Genomic DNA, 20,847 nt, shown 5'->3' with positions numbered 1-20,847 from the left:
TTATTATTCATGTGTATTGAGTGAAGAAACTTCCTGACGGATTTACATTCGCTTTTGGTCGTGAACTCGAAGGTTTTGTCAGCCACGGGTTTAAAACTTTAGGCTTTAGATTTTGCCTTTAATGAGTTAAGTTGATTCTATCGGTATATAAGCTGATACTACAGCACTGGGAGGAATCTGCCCCTGTGAGCAACACTTTGACTTCATGCAATGATACAGTAGGTACTGTATATGTTTAGAAAAGATGCGCTATGATGATTCCCTCACATATATACACTGGTCTAAATGAACACATGAAGAGATCCAAGGCTATAAAAGTTTTCTACACTCTTACCGGGTCTGTGAAGAACATGTTTTTTTCACAAATGCAAAGAAATGTGGAGAACCTAAGAATTTTATATTGATCTTGGGGTTTCGGTGTGATTTCATGCCAGAATTGAGAGGGGAATTAAAACACAGTACAGGCATACACCCCGCTTTAAGGACACTCACTTTAAGTACACTCGCGAGTAAGTACATATCGCCCAATAGTCAAACGCAGCTCACGCATGCGCCTGTCAGCACGTCCTGAACAACAAAGTTGAACTCCCTACCTGTACCGAAGCTGTGCACAAGCGGGAAGATTATAGAGCCTGTTACAAATGCGTTATTTACATCAGTTATGCACGTATATGACGATTGCAGTACAGTATATGCATCGATAAGTGGAAAAAAGGCAGTGCTTCACTTTAAGTACATTTTCGCTTTACATACATGCTCCGGTCCCATTGCGTACGTTAATGCGGGGTATGCCTGTATTGTTTTTAAGTTGCTCTGATGGGGCCCTGTATAGAACAGGTCCCACTCTTAATTTTTTTTTTAAAAATAATTTTAGCCCTTCAGCAAACGAACAGTATCAGGTGTTTAGGATAGATGTACCAAGCAGGGTCCCCTAGAAATGGGGTCTTGGACATCTTTGGCATGTTACTGAGCATAAGCAAGCCCATAAATGATTATGTAATATCTTTTAGCGTTGTGCATTAGACCCATTACATTAACGTTGTCAGAATTATTTGATTTGTCCTCGTCTCTTCAAATGATTAGGGCTCTGTGTGCCCAATAGATTCTCACAGCTTAGAGGAGCTGAATGTGGAAAGGGCAGTTTCAAACAGAGTTTCCTATACCTAGCTGCAGGCTTTCTATGCTCTTGAACCTTTTAGCTAAGAAGAGAGAGAGCCTGACTCATTGATTGGGAATTTTAATTAATGTTCTGAGCAACACCGCCTCTGGCTATCAAATGTTGCTCGATTGTTATGGGTTTGATAAACGCGGGTGTCTGAAAATCTGACATAGCCTTACTGGGTACATATGGTTCAAAGGCCATGCCCTCGACTTCATTCCCCAAATATTCTTGGGGAAACCAAAACACCTTTTTTGTTTTCTCATTACAAACCATGAAACTAGCATTTAATCACACGTATAAAAAAAGAAAAATAATAAGCCAATCTCTGGAATGATTCGGCACTAGTAGTTAAAATGAAGGCTTCTTAAAAGACCACATGAACAAAAAAGTGTATTCTAAAAATGAATCGTGGAAACTGCGCATTTTAAAACTATATTTACGAAGCAGGGCTATGCTATAAGATTACTCCCGACCCTTTCAAGTGAGGGAGCGATAAAGTGGCTTTTTGAATAGCACAGCTTAGTAAATAGGGACCTTATTGGTTTCTCCCGGTAGAAGAGCGTATTGAGGTTTTCTTCATGGCCTGCACGTTTTTGATATTTTTCCATGATATGCATACTCTTGTCATTTCTACTTTGTACTTTATTTTGCGTGTGTTTTTTTTCCTCTGAAGTTCAGGTATATACAATTGGTATGCATAAGCGATAAATCTGTGTTCCGCTCAATGTTTTTAAGCTCTGGTTTTTTTTTTAATACCCTCCTAACCTCACCCCTCTTTTTCAGAGGTACCTTAACCCATTAATTTGCAATTTCACAGGTCCGGTTGGCAGTAACCATTTTACTTTTCTGATGAGCAGAATAATCTGGTGATTTAAGTATTAGGGAATCAAAATACCCATTTCTCCTCCCAGAGCCAGAACGTATATGTGTGTGTGTTGACTTTTTTTCTTATTTAAATAAATATCTCTTTGACACTGTCAGAACGCAGCTATTCAAAACCATTTGGCATGAACAGAATGTGCCTTTGATATCTGTAAAGTGCTAAAATGATGTCAGTTTTTAAACTTTTTTTGTGTGCGATTGCTCTAAAAACCACTTCAGATTTTGTTCATATCTGAAATTACTCTTACTTTTCAGATTTTCGTTTTAAACAGCAGTCCATGCTGCTCACAGGTGTGTTTTTTTTTTTTTTTAATGTTGTATGGCTTAATTAAACTGGGGCGGTCCCCCTCATCCATGGTGACCTGACCTCCAAGGACTCCAAAGTTCCCGATCAGCGAGCAACTTTGTGCTGCGGTTAAGAATAGTTGCTCAGAGGAAGAAAATGCCTGCTGTTAGGCTCGCTCCCATGGCCAATAGAATGTCGCAGTATCATCGGGGAATGACATAGCGACCTTCTATTCGTGATCCTGAGGCCTTTATTGGAATATCCTTTGTGTGCGTCAATCCGCACACCGAAAATTACAAATGTCTCTGGAAAAAGGGGGTCCCCATAAGCTGAGGGACCACAGATACGGGCGAGATGACTGCTTTAACATTCCTACGCAAAACCGTTTCATATAATACGGTGGCAGTAACTGCTGAGCCACGTTTGTGTAGTTGTGCTTCACATGCTCTCTGCCATCACATTGGAAAGACTTTTGTTTATTACAAATGTATGTGACGCTTCCTGTGCCATACCTTCACAGAATGAGTTAACACGTTGGGTGCCCTCTAGACGTAGCTACTATGTCATGGGGCCTGGCACGCCACGGGCCCTGTGACATAGCTGTGTCATCTTCCTGCTCGTTTTGCAAGGAGAGATGGCGTTAATCACTCCTGTGGGACGCTGAACGCCATCTATGAGGAAATGGGACGGATGGTGGACTCCTCTCATTTCATCATCGGTCACGTGATCATGAGTGCCGGACGGTCGTGGCACTCTGGTGCTGCGACGCCTCCAGCACTCAAATGGTTAAAGGTACACTCGCCCTTATACAGACCTATTAAACCACTTATGATTTTTTTTTTTAAACTAAATGTTGCAGTTCATGTATGCAATCCAGCTCCTCATCATACTGCAATATAAAGAAATTCTGAGTCTTTGGATTGTAAGCAGGGGTTTCCTTTGTCTTATATTATCATTTAGTTGCTGCTCTTGTCACCACTGTTTGTACTTTGTTTTCAGTAAATAAAAATACCATTTGTGGTGCACATACATAACTCACAGACAGGTCTGCAACCATGTCTTTCCCCATTATTGTTCGGCAAACAATGCTTCCACTGCAGCTGGGGATTCTGGGTAATGACATGCACATGAGCACACAGTGTCACCTTTACTTCATGTCCACTTCAACATGGACCCCTATGAGCTTATGTCTGCCGTATTACACAGCTTTTCAGTACAGTCTGGGTTATAGAAGTGCATGGCCAGTAAACCTACTCACAGACCGCTATTTCGACCTTTTGGGTCTCATCAGTGCAAGGTTTGTTGCTAGCTATGCAATGTGAATCTGGTACGTGGATATAAACAGACATCACTTTTTCCAATTTTGTAAAGCACTGTGTACACGGTTGGCTCTGTAGAAATACAACCATATGTCTAAACACGGTAATGTTTTGCACGTTTTTTATTATTTTTCTACTTTAACATAAAACTTCTCTAAAGTACTCCGCGAAACACTCTGCATTGTTATTTTGTTAGTTCATTGGTTTTATTTAAGGAGCGTGTCAGCCTTTTCTGAAAATGTATTTTGATAAGTGGTTTGTATAAAATTAGTTTGTGCATCTCCATTGCAACCTCAGATGTCCAACCATTATCTGCCAAATCCTTACGAGTACGCATTTTCACAATATGCATCAGCCAAAACAATATTGTCAGATAAGATGAAGAAAGTTAAAAGAAAATCCATGTATATCTATATAATTTAATTTTTTCATTTGCAACGATTAGTGATTTATTACAGCTATTACAAACAAAAGGGCATGTTTCGCAAAATTATCAGAATATTTTTGGGGGGCAAACCACTGCATCTGAAAAGCCCCATTGTAACAAAAAAAAACCTTTTAGTAACGTGTAAACATGTTTTCTGTTTTTGTGTCATAAGCAGAGTTTGCTGTCACATGATTAAGGAGAAACATAAGAAAGCTGCTTTAAATATCTGTTCTAATGTCATTTATTTTCTAATTTTCTGAAAAAGTATTAAGTGGTAGTCATGAACATTCGTTTAATTGTATCTCTTTGCAGATCTTTAATGAGTTTTCTTTATTAAGACTTGGCCTCTGCAGCTCATAACTTGATGCTTGCTATGTATAGTTAACCTATGCAATGTATTATCACTAAATACAGTCTCTTTTTTGTTCTGCTTTCAGCAAAGCCAACCCGAAAGCTGACATTCCTGTATTTGGCAAATGATGTCATTCAGAATAGCAAAAGGAAAGGACCCGAATTCACAAAAGACTTTGCACCTGTTATAGCTGATGCTTTTAAACATGTTTCAAGGTATGGTAGTCCCTAATTTTTCTATTGGGCTAAATATTTAAAGGAAGCTTGCGCATGATCGTGAATCTTCTGCCGACGGATGCCGATTACCCTGTCGATCGTGACCCAGTCCTGTTTTTGGCAATATGATCGTCGACAATCAAAAAATTGCGGTGCACGAAATATAGCAGAAATATAAAATGTAAGTTACCACTAGTGCTTTCAACCCATCATTTGTTCTACCAGGTACTAACTATATCACCAATGCATAGGAGAAGAGGAGCGAGGGGTAGCATACTGCGACGGTGAGGGGGTAACCAGGCTCAATAATAAAGGTTAAGCCCACTTGGTTAGCCCTGATCCGTGTGTAAAGGTCCTAGAGTGTCAGCTCTTGGACCCAGCTGTCGTATATGTATCACTGAGACTGTGCAGTAATTATGCGACAATTCAATATTTTCTGTATTTTGCCTTTCCAGGAGTGCTGGGCAGCAGAGCTTGTGAGGCTGTGAGTTTGAGGATGGGTTTTGCCGAGAATCTTTAATCGGATTGTTGCTATATAGCGGGGTTCCCGAGTTATAGGACACCCTAGAGATGTACCCTGGAATCAAGTGAGACTCTTGGGCACATCGAAGCACAGTGCTCCGGCCAAATTCCTTCCCTGGAAACGTTCTTGCGACTCACCGCCAGGTTTCTCTGCTTCAGCGCAGCCTGGCAATGTAAAAAGGGCATGGTGAATCAAGGTGTCCTTAGTATAAGGCTGGTTGCCCAGACCATGCCCAGTCACCCTGAACCTGGTATAGGGGTTAAAGGGGTGCTCTAGCTATGTTTTAAAAGCGGCAAGGGTTTTATTGTGTGGGTACCGTAAAGTCAGGGTTATGTAGTGTGCCAGGGATAGGCTGATAAAAATAGGAATCACATATTTTATTCTATCCCTCACACCTGACCAGAAGACTTATACCAGTTTAACACACAGATACATAAGCAAGAGTTTTATGAAAGGTTTTTATTTAATTACTGAATGCTTATAACCATGTATCTGTGACACTGGGATTCCATGTCCGTGGTTCCGAGAGACCAGGTGGCTACCAAGCTTGGCACCACTGGGTCTACTCGAGATCCGGAGTTGAAAGCCTCAGAATGCCAAGGTGTTAGAACAGGAGGAGTACTGCAGTTAAGAGTACCTCCGCCCTGAGCTAACAAAGGGCTATCCAGCGACCATTTTCCCTTCCCCAGACTCTGGAGCCTGGACAGCGGGTGGGATCGATATGCTAAGAGGCAGGTGCCAGGTTGGCACATGCACCTTGGCAGAATCCAAATCGGTGCCCACCCAGCTTTAGAATACCGGCAAATCAGTGATTGGCTGGCAGGAGAATTCCCGCGCGCTGATTGGTTGTAGTGGTTTCTGAATGGGACACTAAAACCTATAGGAAACCTTGCAGCCAATCACGACCTCAGATTCCAAGCGCCAAACCATCAGCGGCAAATAAATAGATGCTCTGTGAGGAATAGACGCGAACCGGCTTCAAAGATTTTGAATGAAGACATTTTCTATGTCCTACTTTTTGAGGACATTGGCGGTCGCGGCTGGGATTACATGCCGAATTGCGTTCCATGACTTGGGTACTCACGGCCATTGGAAAGGGCTCCTACAGAGGTCGTTTGTGACCAATTCGTTTAAAGGAAGATTTTATTCGTTAACCCCTTGCCCAGTAAGTGTGTTGACTGTGTAAATTGTGTTACTTTGTGTGTATGTCAAATGCTGGAATAAATGACAATTTATTTTACTGCGGTGTCTTGTTCAATCAGATGATACCGGTAGGAAAAGGTGTTAATAACCCTGGTCTCCCGTGACACATACGAACTCATTTTGCTTGTCAAACAGCAGCCGGGTAACAAAAAAGGCATTTTTTAATGTTTTGGGGCAGCAGCCTCTTCAACTAAAAGTATCCAGTGTGCCAGAAACGCGTTCCTGATTAGTGCGTGTGCGCGCCCCTCCTCTCCTATGCATTGTGGATCTTTAGCACTGGACATGGAGTTGGGTGACCAACAAAACAATGACACAAAACAAAAGTAAAACTATTAAATGAAGGGGCATTCACTGTTAAGTAAAAAAGTTGTGTGTGCTGAGCAGGTGTATTTTAAGTGAAACTTCTTTGTCTTTGGTCACTGTTTTGTCACAGATATTGTATTTTAATTAAAATTCAAAATACGATGTCAGTGGGAAAACGCAAAGAAGTTTGACTTCGAACCCGTGTGCTCAGCACGCATCTGTTTTAGCTATTTGCACTTATATAGTTATACGAACTGTGTGCGTGTGTGTGCGCGTGTATGCCTCTGTCTACCATGCGCCGAGACCGGCCGCCACTGCGCATGTGCGGCGAGACCCGGCAGTGCTTTTAGCTTACATGCGGCCTGAAATTGTGGTTTTTTGCGCATGCGATGGGCGCGCTCCCATTAGGAGCGTGACGTCACCCACGTTACGGATTTTCGTTACAAGGTAAAAAAAAATTTCCCATGAAAACCCTAAAGGCGCCAGCAAAGAAGTTTCACTTCAAAGATAACACAAGTGCAACAGCCATGGGCCCTCATATTTTGACATAACTATGAAATATATATGTATATGTGTTTAAAATTTTTTGGATGCGCAACAATATCAAAATAAGTAATTAAATACAGATAATGAAATCCTGCCTCAGAATTCCTAACTTCACACTCAGGTTAACATATATATAAAAACAAACAAAATGAAGAACGGGCGCAGATAAAAAATATCTGTAATTAATAAAATAATACACAATGTGTCACGGAAGGTGTTCGGGGTAGTAACCAAGTCACAATTTTCTTTGATCCTAAAGAGAATGAAAAAAGGGCCACAATAGTGAAGTATAAAACGGCAACTTTATATAGAAATAGCATATTGACTACTTACAACATAGCCGATAAAATCAGGCAGTGTGTGGGTGCGTGTCACCTCACAGACAATTAGTGTACAGATCAGCTGGCTCCCTCTCTGCTTGGAATCCTCCGTCCCTGGAGTTCTTAACTCCTGCAGTGTTGTTTTGCTCTACTCGGTCAGGTGCTGCTCCAGCAGTGTGGTTACCTCTCCGGTGTTGGAATTCCCTGTCTGACTACCACAATCACGTGGCTATGATGTCAGACGCCAATGTCCACAGCAGTAACTGCGTGTTCGTAACACACGGACTATTGAACTATCTAATGTTGATCAAAGCAATCGTTCTCCTGATGAAGTTCCCACGCTATGAACGAAATGCGTAGAGCTATACATCTTTTATTGTGCATTTATCTTAATGCTTTTAAATGATATATCTATTTACAGATCAAATGTTTGGCTCCAAAGAACATTTATTATATAGTTCAATAGTCTGTGTGTCACGAATGCATAGTTCCAACCACACTGCTGTAGCAGCACCCAACCGAGCAGAGCAAAACAACACTGCAGGAGTTAAGAACTCTCCTGTGGCCCTTTTTTCATTCTCTTTAGGACCAAGAAAATTGGGACTTGGTTACTACCCCGAACACCTTCCGTGCCACATTGTGTATTTTTTTAATTACTGATATTTTTATCCGCGCCCGTTATTCATTCAGTTTGTGATAAATATATCTATTTATGAAGCAGGCACATCAGCTCTTGGAGAAGAAATATCAAATTTATTTAAACATCAACATTTCGGCTCACTCTGGAGCCTTTCTCAACACGTCTTTGATATTTCATTTCCAAGAGCGGTTGTGCCTACTATACTTACCTTTGCTGCAGTCTGCATCCAGGGAGTTAATTTAACTGTAGTGGAGTGCCACTTTGATGTTCTGAAAGTGTGCAGGGACTTTGAATCGGTTGTATGCAGAGGCGTAATGATGCAATAATGGGAGCATTGGGCATACCAAGAAGCCAGACCCAGAAGAGTTTATCATCTGAAGAGGGGAAAGTTAAATAGTCACTGTAGCAAGAACAATAAGGTTAAAGAAACAAAAACAAAAAAAACTTACCTTTTAAAAACAGCCTTTACTGTGATTACTAAAGTGTTTCCCTGAGCATACTGTAGATAAGAGTTATTTCTGCTGAAGTACTTTATCCCTCTGTCAGGCATGTTTGAGAGGGAAGCTTTAGGCTACACTTCAAGTGACGGTGACGTCAGGCTGCGGTCGCTGGAAAAATCAAATAGAGATGACTTCCAGCGATCGCGACTGAGTATAAGTAAAAGCACACGCGACGGCGGAAATGCATTTGTTTTGATGCGACGTTGCGTCGCTGTGCCGGCACTATAAGCGCAGCCTAAGATGGGAAAGAAACTTGTGCAGTTACAAATCCAAAATGTTTTTCGTGTATTGAGTATAAAGAGTTGTCTTATTATTATAAGTATATATTATAAATAATATGATACCGAGCATTGGGTAGATACAGTATTGTCGCTGAATCTCTAACAAAGAAAAAAGTGTTTTAGTAGCGATACTCCTTTCTGCACAGTATCATTTTTTTGAAAATGTTTACATTTATCCCTTTCAGTACATTTTCTTTTCGGATTGTTCTGTAACATTGTAATTTGTAGCATTGAGGCCAATAAATGATCAAGTCGTTTAAAAATATTGTAAAGTACAGTGGCTAAGTTGTTTGAGTTAAATATCCAACACACTAAGCTTTTAGTTCTTGCCCCACACTCTGATACTCCAGATCTGGTCTGAATAACTTTGACTTCATGTATCTCAGTTTACCAACTTATTGTCAAAAATTCCATTGTTTATACCATTGTTGGGCAATGGGTGGCCTGGGGGGTTCACCAACTGCTCTCTAGCAGCGTACTCTCCCCAGTACAGAGGGAGCAGAGGTGTTGCTACCATGGTTAGTAGCTTCTCTGCTGCTCACAACTGCGCTGATTAATACTTCCCCACTCCTCTCCTGATCACTAGTTCTCGGTGTAAGAGGAGGAGAGGGACCGTATTCACCAGCCAGTCGGCATTATGCAGCTGCCTGGAGGGGGTTGCCCTTTTGAGGGGGAAGGTAGATCATGTTGCTTGCAACTGACATACATCATTGTTTAAATGATGTATTTGTTACATTTAGTGCTATTTGTTTACTAAATACTGTCCTTATACTGAAACTCTGGAATACCTTACTATAGCAATTGTATAAATTCATTATACGCCAAAGCGGTGGTTCGGGATGGTTTCGGACGATAATCCCCATCACATATAGAATAAGGCCCTTGAGCGTTAAATCGGCAACACACCCTCCTCTCCCCCCTTTTTGTTTGTTTTCTCCAGAACCTGACCCAGGGAGTCCCCCACGTAAAACCGGATATTTCCAGCTTTTGGGAACCCCCCTTTCCCCCTTTTAACAAAGCCTTTGAATATTGAAATTATTTACACTTCTGTTGGAAATCTCACAATATTTTGGGCAACAAAAGAATACACATTCTGTTTTTTTTGTTTTTTTTAATATTATTATTTTTTTTTTTATTGTAATGTTTACCATTTCTGGTCGTTACTGCAGTAACCAGGGGGTAAAAACTTTGATTTTCAAATACTACATATTCATTTTCCTGTGTGAGCTTTCCTTCGTTTTATTTGAAATCCAATTTATTTCCTCCACACGCTTCTTTAGAGTAACTTGTGAAACTTGACTCGGAAAATATATCCTTGTGATCCTCAAAAACATGTTTAATTTGCCGGATTACAATTACTGCTAGGGTACTGCATAGGAAGCGCAGAAACTAAATCTAAAAAGTACCAAATCCTTCATCTTACAGTCGCTCTTCATTTTGAAACGGATTACTGCTTTCTTTATCTTTTAGTAAATCTGTTGCTCTGGACTATCTCAGGGATGACTTTACAATAGTGTTGCCCTGTTACTAATTAATGTGCACGTTCCATAACTTTTTTTCCTCTTTCTTTTGGGCAGGGAGACTGATGAAAGCTGCAAGAAGCACCTGAGTAGAGTTCTCTCAATATGGGAAGAAAGGGCTGTTTATGAGAATGATGTGTTGGAACAGCTGAAGATGGCCTTGTGTGAGTATTTGCCAGTGTTCCCTGAACTCTTACCCCCTGATGCTGCGAAGACTTTCTCCCATAATCAAGTAGTTTTCCATCCCATTCATTTGCATTGAGCCAATCACTTCTTCACCGGGAAGCGACTTCATCACCGCTATTGAATAAGGGCCTATAACTGAGTCTAGGGTTAACATTTATGGTGCCCTATCAATGTACGTGGTGCATACAGAGGGTGGCATGCCAAGGGTCCTTGTGATGTACCAGGTATGTCAGGCAGATTTTGCTAGTGTTCTAGGCAGATCATGTTCAATGCTCCATTGTATGGTTGAGTGCGATCAAAAACAGAAGTGGAGGGTACTCCCATTTTTGTCATCCGGTGTCTGGCTGCAACCATGTAAACAAGACCGTTATTAAGTGATCAAACGGTTGTGAATCCGCAAGTCTGGTGGCACTTTTATTTTGACTTTTTTTTTCCTCTCTCCATTATAGATGGGATAAAGAAACCCAAAAAACGACCGTATGAGGAAGTAAAAGTTGTCGAAGTTGATAATTGTTCTGCAAAGAGCTCCCCCGATGAACCTCCACAGGTATAGTATAAATACAAAATACAGTCCCAAACTGTGTATACTATTTGCTATGTGGGAAAACAACATAGTGTATTTTAATAATATTTTACAGGTTACAAACCATGAACAGCTACAACAAAAAATGGGGGGAGAAGGTGGGCTCTGCTGTTTGCTTCCCTGAGAGGACGACATAAAAAAATTGCCAAAGATTACATTTTTGGGGTGTGTGTTTGTGTAGATAATTTACCTTTGTTTTATTTGCCTTTATGCTTCCATTTGTTGCTTATTTTTTCATTTTTAATAAAGTATATACACATTGCTTTTTTGAAATGTATTTTTAAGCGCATTTTGCTTTCTTGTTTTACATAAAGGGTATTAATTGGCAGCTTATTTTACTGTTTTACAAAAAAAAAAAAAAAAGCTCCGGGAATTGATGTTCTTATTTTTGTGTGCGCAGTTTTGTTAGTCACAGGGTGTAAAGTCTGGAATAATAGTTTCCTGTAGAAACGTATTCTCCCAACTTGGAAAACACCCTCCTACTAATTAGCACTTATTTAATAATAAAAGCAGGTTCTTTTCTAGTCGGGACCTACTATTACAGATGGTGGCCAACACCAGTCCTTAATGACTGAGCCACCTGTTCTGAAGCAGGGATATATCCTGAAAACCTGACCTGTTGGTGGCACTTGAGGATTAGTGTTGGCCACCCCTATACTAGAAGAAGATTAATCACCTGTGGAAATTAAGGGAACCGTGACCGTTTGAAACCTCTGTACAGAACACTTGTGCTTTGCATATTACTACTGAATGTACAGTATCACTATAGCCCAAATTGGCATTTTGTCGGACTGGTGCATAGGAGACTCCTATCAGAGAGCTATAGGTCCACATTAAGTAAGCCGTTTTCTTCTGGTGCTGAGCAACATCTGTAACCCGTTCAACTTAAAACGTTTTACTGTGTCTTACGGCAGAAGACTGCTTAGTAAATATGGTCCTTAATCTGGCCCCTGACATAGACAGAGTGAGCCTAGAAACAGGAGGGTATGACGTACATTAGCAAAAATGGAGGTAAAATGAAGACGCCCCCACATTCATCAAGCTCCATTACAGGTTAATGCAACCAGACAGGTGGTTGCTTCTATTGACTTGAATAAGAGTTAATGCCCGTTTGAGGCATTGTCCCGTAACCGAGCTTGATGGATCTGGCGGTTAGATTGTAACTTCTACAGTGGCAGGGATCTCCTTTCGTATTATCTAGTGGTGTGTCTCAAACTATGTGGGACCTGTCCTAAATGGCATGCTTAGAAAATGCGTCCTGCGTGTACCCTATTTTTACACTACAAATGTCAGATCTCTCATTATTTCTTCTAGATCAGGGCTTCCCTAAAATTGAGACCGGAAGCCCCAGACCAGGCTTTTGGGATAAATGAGACCTAAGCCATTCATGTATTCATTGTGTTATCCTAATGCCTATGCACCGCCCACAGGACTGGATAGTGGACCACAGGATAGAGTATATACTGTACAAATTAATGTTGTGTTTTCCTCAGAATATAAAATAAATGCAGTACTATTCATTTGTCTCTGACGTGCCTTAACACTGCTCTTGGTTTTCATAAAATAAATGCAGCAAGTGTGGCGACCGTATTTAATTGAATTGGGGGAAAGGAAAGTTTTAGAGACGGGGAACCGATGCTTGAGCCGAAGATCTGAGATGAGTCGGTGGGCCCGAGTTTCTACAGTGGGTGCTAACGTAGTGGATTGGTGCCTTGGTGCACAGGGAAAAAAAAAAACATTTCTCTGGGGAGGGGGGAATTGATGCAGGTATAAAGTTGAGGGATGTCTTTTATTGTGACCGCAGGGTTACGATGACAGGAGGGAATGAGGGATATTTGAGAGAAGTGTGCCAGTGTTGCTTGGGATTTCGGGGAACGGGAAACGTGAATGCCTAGAACTGTTTTGTTGGAATTGTACTTCCTTTTCTTTTGAGACTAAACCAGCTTCGACTTTCTCTTCTTTCTAGACCATAGATCTGATCCGTGCATTACAGGAACTTGAGCATGCAGCTTCAGGTGATGCAGCAGTGCATCAGAGGATAGGCTCATTACCTGTTGAGGTTCAAGATGTGTCTCTCTTGGACAAGATTACTGGTGGGTAATTTTTGTGTGCAGGTAAAGTAGATCAAGTGAACCTGTACACTGACCTTGCATAGTTGGGACATACTTTGTTAATTGGTAATATGTTTTGCCACACTGTCTAGATAAGGAGTCTGGTGATCAGCTTTCTAAGATGGCAGATGACTCCTGTATGCTGCTAGCAGATTATAATGGAAGATTGGCAGCAGAAATAGATGATCGGAAACAACTAACCCGAATGCTGTCAGACTTTTTGCGATGTCAGAAAGAAATCCTTGATGAGAAGGAACAGCAATTGGAAGTGCGTACATAATTCTTATTTTTTAAACTTCAGATTATTATTATGTGACCCTAGTTTTATTATTCAGATTTCTTATTATACATATATGTTGGGTTTGGGTCGTGTTGTATAGTTAAAACACAGGTAAAAGAGAGAATTAATTGAAAAGTTCAAACAATCTGGAGTTTTAAAAGTGCAAGGAAATAGGTATCCATGATATTTTATGCAATTAATTAATACATTCAGGGGCAGTGAGAAGACACAGACATCATACCATAACTGGTGGTGGGGGGAGTCTGTAGCATGAATATGTAGTACATTTCTGGGAACACAAAAATTAAATCAAGAAAAGCAAAGGCAATAAGTTGATGAATACATACTGTATACTGTGTGAATATAAAGACACAATCTAGTTTGACTACATTAGTAATAAGACCATACAAGTACCCTTCAGTTTAGAATGCAGGCAGGTAGTGTAGCACCTATAATTTAATAATAAATATATACTGAATTGTAGAAGACTTGGTTTGTGTGAGTTGAGATTAGAGGAAATATTTTACCAGATGAAAAAAAAAATTAATAACCTTTTACAATTTAAAGCAGACAAATGATTGGCTTTTTTTTTTTTTTTTTAAACCAGTGACTGCAAAGGTAAAACTGCGAAAAACACTGGTTTTGTGGCAAAGTCAAACTTTTGTAAAGAATACACCAATCTTTATGTATGAAATAGCACTGCTTAGTAAGTATATGGTCTTAGAAGCTAGTAGTACTGTATGAGGGAGTATGTGAAATAGGAACCGGGGAAATAACTTTTTAGCAGGTTATTGATTGATTGTTTTTTTTTTTTTACTGAAGAAAGGAATATGCACATGTATCGTCCTGACGAGGGCAATTAGCAAATGTTGCTGGTCTTTTTCTGGGTCAGTCTAAATAGATATATTTTGAAACCTTATAACTGATTTGCCTGGCTTTGCCAGCCATCAGTTAATACAGCATCTTGTTGGTTTTAGGACCAACCAGAAAAGAGGTTCAAAACAAATAGATAACAAAAACCAATATTTAAGTGCACCTGTAACTGAAAATAAAGTGCACTAAAGGAGGATGCGGCGTTTAAAAGAAAAACCATGGGAGGATACTGAGCAGAGCACCCTGCTTAAGGCCCACTGGGAAGTGAACGCAGCTTCCTGCCCAGTGGCCACAGTGTGGGTGTACTCTGCTCAAATACGGGAGTGCACAAGCACCTGGAATAAGGCCTGGCAGGTAAGGGATACCTCCCTAGCCAAACGCTTCTTCCTGGACTTCTAAATAGCCAGGTTGCCTAATGCAAGGAGCAGGTTCACCCAGACTAGAATTCAACAAAAGATTGGACATACTTGTCCTTTTTTTCCTAACTTCAACAAATGCAAGATGAGAGAATTTCTTATTATATCGTAACACAGATACTCGGGAATTTCAAAATAACATGCCCAGTTTAGTGGCAGTTTAGTTTAAGCATGTAGTAGTGTTCAAGAACAGGACATGGAAGTTGACATGTTATTGGTAGTGCCACTTATGAGGACGATGAGCAACGTGGCTCATGAAAGGGATACGTATTTTAGAAAATAGATCAATTGGTTAAGGACAACTAATGGGTCATCAAAAAATACTCCCCCTTCCATATTTTGTTGAGTATTCTTTTTAATTAAACACAAGAAAATATGTGCCGTTGAACCAGTTAAATACATTTGTCATCTGCAGAACACAGAGCAGGTACAGTAAAGGAAAATGAGGGCGATGGGGGGGAAAAGGTCAGGCATAGTTTGGAATAATGATTTCTAGATTAGTTGTCCTAAGACGGGGATCACCTAAATATGTATCCAATAACTTGCATAGCTCACATCCTGAATGGACGTTAATATGGTCTCACGGTGCTCTCGTATAGACAAGTATAAAACAAATCACTATGCCATAGCTGAGCATGCAATAGCCAGGTGCCAATAGTATCTGATAGTCCTTTATAATTTCATGATTAGTGAAACGCATTTCACGTCTTGTTGCATTTTTTTTTACAAACATGACTGGAATGCGGATAATAAGAAAACGGAATGAAACCGGTCGGAACCGGTTCATTCTTTCACCTGTGATTTATTTCTAGGGTGGGTTATTATCAATGTTCACTTTTCCTACAGTAGATCTCTTACTTTGTAAATCTTCCTTTTTACAAACAGGTCAGTGGAAATGGGTAAGTACCAAGGCCTCACTAGCTCCTGTATGTACGGTTTCTTTAACATTTATCTAGATTCTATTGCAGGTGGTGACCATGGACAAACCTTCAAAAATGATGTCGTCTTCATTACCACACTAGTCCTGCTACAACATAATAAACATAAACCATCAACAATTCCTGTATTGTCTCCTGTTTCTAAAAGTAGATATGTTTGTAATGCTTTAAAACGACGACTGACTTTTCTGGCATGTACATATTTTGTTCTCCCCAAGACCTACAAAAGATGCAGTTCCACCTACGTTCTTATTTTTTCTTAAATAAAACACCTTACAGCAGGGTGTCTGTTTTCACCTTTCTATGTTTTTCCCCTGCTCACTGGTTTAAATTTCCTAAACTGTACTTGTAAACTTTTTATTCCAATTTATCCTTTTTTTTTGTTTTGTTTTAATTAGCCCATCAACAAATTAAATATGGCTGATCATCAGCTCTTGGTGACATTAGTAGATTTCAAAAAACCTTATCTGAGAAGTTTAGGGTAAGGTCCTATGTAGTCTGCATACAAAACAGCTCTGTGCTGTATGGTAGAGGGAAAACTATCCGAATAAACAGTAGGAGGTGCCATCTGAACACCCTACTGCAAGCTTTTGGTCGTTTTTTTAATGCTGGGCTGGAAATAGCAGACTGCCATGAGACAATGGCAGTATGCTGTTAACCCAGTGATTTCCAACCTTTTTTGTTTGGAGGAACCCTTGAAGTATTTTGAAAAATCTCGGGGAACCCCTACCTGGCTGACACATATTAGGTTTGACAGGGGTCAGTCACAACATTTCACACCTCACGTGCCACCTCTATTTCCCACCCTTTACCCATGTATTTCTCTCCCCCCTCCCGCCTCTCATGTCCCTTGCGTCTCACCCTTTCTCCCTCTTTTCCTCACTCACTCCTTCCTGTCTGCCCCTCTTCTCTCACTCGCCCCTACCATCCGTCAATTACCCCACTCTCTCTCAATCCACCCTACAAAATACATATAAAAAAAAAACACCCCGAGGGGGGGAGGGTCTGTGGTCCGTAGGAGGAACCCCTGAGACTGCTTCAAGGAGCCCCAGGGTCCCACGGAACCATGGTTGGGAATCACTGTATTAACCTGTTGCTGGCGAATGTCTACTGGTGTCTCTAAAAACTCCCTCTATGTCGTTGTCACAGAGCAGGGAAACTGGTCGCTCTGATTTTATTATCAGGCATGGCCTGTCATTGATTCTCCCAACTCTTCAATTCAGCACCGTGACATTTGGAAAGCTGCCCAGGAGTCACTGACCGGTCGTTACGAGCGACTGAGCTCCGCTGGCTGCTGTGTAAAGGGCTGCTGTGTAAAGGGGGAGGGAATAGGGAGGTTGAGGGGGGGAGAGAGTCTGTGTGGGTCTACGTTACAGTGTGTGTGCCTATCAGTGATGCCGACAGGAGAGCTAGGACAGCCATACGCAGTGGCACAGGAGGGGAGTGACGGGCTTCCCCTGCCCTGAGCACCATCTGCGATCGCACTATCCACCTCCCACACCTGACTCTGCTGCCCCCTCCCCTGCTTGACCAGTACTGCCGATTTGGGGGCCCTAGAAACCGGTCAGTGGGTCTGGTACCTGTGTGTGCCTCTGGGTGCTGTGTTAGTGTAATTCAGTGCGTCTGCATGCCTGTAAAATCAGAAGCTCGGGCGAAAAAAATAAGGCCGGTAATCCTCTTTAAAGCTTCAAACAGATCTCGCTGTCAAGATAGGTCATTTTGTGCATCTGGGTGCAGTGTGTCAGGGTAGTTCAGTGCATCTGCATGCCTGTAAATTAAAAAAAAAAAAACTGTTGTGGAGAAAAGAATAAGGTTGTTAACGTGCTTTTAAAGGCATCAAACTTCAAACTCCAATGCATCATTTGGGGGTGGGGTAAATACTTGTGTGTGCCTGGTTGCAGTGTCTCGGTGTGCGCCTCCCTGTGTGGGTGTGTGCGTGTATGCGCCTGCATGTACCTGGTTGCGGTGTCGCTGTGGGCCTGCCTGTGTCTGTGTGTGCCTGGTTGCGGTGTCAGTGTAGTTAAGTGTGTGTGCCCATGCCTGTAAAGAAAAAGAAAAAAAGGGGGGGGGGGGGAATAAATGACTACGGTTGGTAATCCGGTCTTAAGAGTATCAAACTGATTTTGTTGTCAAAATACGGAATTGGGGGGGGGGGGGAGCCTAACTTTTAACCAGCTTTGTCTTTTCAAAACAGATACTAAATAGTCTATACACTTAATATGCTAGGGAGTTTAGTGATTGTGCCAATTCTTTCAATTTTCAATATTTTGAGGAATGTTCTTTTTTTTTTTTTGCGACAATCTTAATGCTGAATACAAAAGGGGTCTCATGGAGTGCGGGTGACCCTTTTTGTATAAGGGGATTTAGGGGTCCCTCCCTGGTTTCCTTCGCACCCACAGTACCTTATTTCTCATTTCTTTAGGTGGTCCCTTTTTGTCTATCCTTTTGTCTATTATCTTGATGCTGATTCAGATCTGGTACTTGACATGATGCAAAGAATGTCTTCATAAAATGGCCACCAAAGGGCAAAAATTGGTCAACAGCAATGTCTGCTGAATAAAGGAGCTCTTATTTATTTATTTATAAAATATTTTACCAGGAAGTAATACATTGAGAGTTACCTCTCGTTTTCAAGTATGTCCTCTTCCATTTCCTCTTGTGGTTCCTAACCACCACTTCCAAATCACATTCTAATCTGGGATAGAGCAACCAAAATCCATCTTTAATATTCAATGACTTATCACCTTTTGACAAAATGCCCCACAGTGGAATTTTATGTACGGTATAGAGCCCTATATACTGTTTTTCTTCTTCACTTTAGCCCAATAGAACTTTATTATACCCATCGAGTGGGAAAGTCACGAACATAACCCTGGTACCCAAGTTTGGCGCACCATTTTCCTTTCAAGCACACAGGCGTCTCGGGTGCAAGACAGGAAGGACATTTCCGCATATAGAATGGAATCATTAAAAGCCTAAATTATAGTTAAAAATGTAACACCTCAAATCTACTATATAAAATGTATTTCTAATGCATAAACATGTTCTGCAGTGCAGTACAATATGGTGCAAAGACAGTAAAATAAACTTACAACAGTAACATACAGTGACACAGTAGGTAACGATGACCCTGCTCCATGGAATAGGAAGGGAGAGTGGAAACCTAAGGTGGTTGTTATGTTTGCTATGAAGCAAGCGGCATGCTCTTTATATAATGATAGGTGTTGTGGTAGAGGATTACAGTATGTATATCTATACTATCAATACTAAGGCTCTTTAAAGCTGCAGTTCAAGCTCCCGGTTTTTTTTTTTTTTTACTTCAATAGTTTCATGTGGGCAATCTCTACTTACCTAAAGAATTGCATAGCTGCCAGTCAATTCGTTCTCCGTCCATTGATCGGCGACATCTTTAGATCTGGGGAATGTAAATGGTTGCTATAGGAACAAACGTGTGTTAAAATAGAATACAAGAAAATTGGTCTTCCAAAGTTGTTGTTTTTTTTAAACAGAAAATGCTAAAAGTATTTCTTACTACTACAGAACTGATTTATTAAAAAAAACACATGCAGGATATTGCTTGACCTGCAGCTTTAAGATCCCTAAGGGTTAGATTGCAAATAAGTAATGGAAACACCCATCATTCCTCATAAAAATAAACCAAACTAGTACTTGCTTGCCCTGACGATACTAGCAGCGATCCTGTGTTCATCATATTGAATGCAGCTCCGAACTGTTGCATCGTTTTTTTGGGGGGGGGGTTTGTGATTACTTTTACATCTTACGAAAAGTTTGTTTTCTGGCCCAGACTGGTCCACAAATACATAAAAATGTATTATGAAGGACGACTATAGTCTTGTTTTTATATGAAATGCTGACCATTTCTAGGAGCTGAGTAGACAGGTTAGGATTAACAACTTCCTGGGCATTTGCAGGTGCCTTTACCGTTGCTTGGATGGGCTATTTATATTTTGGTTTCTTCTCTTAACGGTTTTTAATTCCCTGGAATGGAGAGTGTAGGATGGAAGTTTGTCTTCTACATGTTGTAGGGAATCTCCAACCCAAACATGAGCTGCTGATTAATGTTTTTATTGCCTTGTCAATTACAGTCGTTATCTCCCCATTAGCATTTTATGGGGGTCTTACTGCATATTAGCTGACCTACTGTAACGGCAAGTGAGTAATTACACTGAAATTACTACTATTATGCAATCGGATGGTAAGCAGACATTTATGTCAGGAACTGCAAATGAACCAATCCAATTCTGAGCTATAATGTAAGTAATATGCAATTGCAAACTGTCAGCTTAAATAGTATTAAAAAAAATCTGGCTGCACATCAATTTAGTAATGCCCTGGTTTAAGCATTCGAGCAGCTTGGTCATTAATATCCAATTAACACCCTTTACGTTTGAGATTTATTACATAATGATATCAGGTGAGGATGCAACACATTTGTTGGGAAAGTAGATCTTTCTCAAATGGGTTCATCTTTTTCCCTGCTCTCCCTAAGCCATCCCGTCCTTTAAAAAAAAAATGTAAGGGCTACTGATACAGTTTAAACAATCAATGCTCTAGTCTCCTGTGAAACTGCTTCCATTTCTGGGAATGAGACAACTTAAATAAGAATTGGTAGGGGGTACATCAACGTAGAAAAATGTAGCTAGTTATAATCCATTGCAAACCTTGCTTTAATAATAGGTTTGTCATGTTTTCTATTTATAGTTGCCTAAATTATAGTAGTTATTGAGCCCTTTTTTTTTTAACTGCCAGATTGTAGGACGGACTATATTATAAATAAAATTGAAATAGTGAATAGAAAATATTAAGGCGTTATATTTTCAACTACAGGTGTAAAACAATACTCTAATAAGTAGATATTCTGCAGCCTAGGCGAATGATGGGAATCTCAACCCCCCAACAATGTGCAAGGGAAAAGCACCCTGGCGCATGAATAAGGAACTGATGATTATTCTGAAGCCCT

The 20,847-nt window shown here is 40.6% G+C and overlaps 1 protein-coding gene across 3 annotated transcripts in view; it reads left to right on the top strand.

Annotated features, from left to right (window-relative positions):
* Positions 1 to 20,847, top strand: part of RPRD1A (regulation of nuclear pre-mRNA domain containing 1A) — a 77,807-nt gene that overhangs the window by 12,012 nt on the left and 44,948 nt on the right. For 2 of the 3 annotated variants that reach the window (XR_012799165.1, XM_075586012.1), the window contains exons 2-6: positions 4,514 to 4,643; positions 10,537 to 10,643; positions 11,115 to 11,212; positions 13,215 to 13,341; positions 13,452 to 13,627. Coding sequence is in view for 2 of the 3 variants with exons in the window: in XM_075586012.1 (XP_075442127.1) it covers positions 4,514 to 4,643; positions 10,537 to 10,643; positions 11,115 to 11,212; positions 13,215 to 13,341; positions 13,452 to 13,627 (638 nt within the window). In the remaining variant the exon portion in view is untranslated. Of the gene's footprint in view, positions 1 to 4,513; positions 4,644 to 10,536; positions 10,644 to 11,114; positions 11,213 to 13,214; positions 13,342 to 13,451; positions 13,628 to 15,896; positions 16,237 to 20,847 lie in introns of those variants that run through there. The other variant, XM_075586014.1, reaches the window with a different exon arrangement.

This window comes from Ascaphus truei, chromosome 2, assembly GCF_040206685.1.
Source record: "Ascaphus truei isolate aAscTru1 chromosome 2, aAscTru1.hap1, whole genome shotgun sequence".
Lineage (NCBI taxonomy): Eukaryota > Metazoa > Chordata > Amphibia > Anura > Ascaphidae > Ascaphus > Ascaphus truei.
Note: the sequence above shows the minus strand (reverse complement) of the source record. Positions and strands in the feature narration are given on the sequence as shown.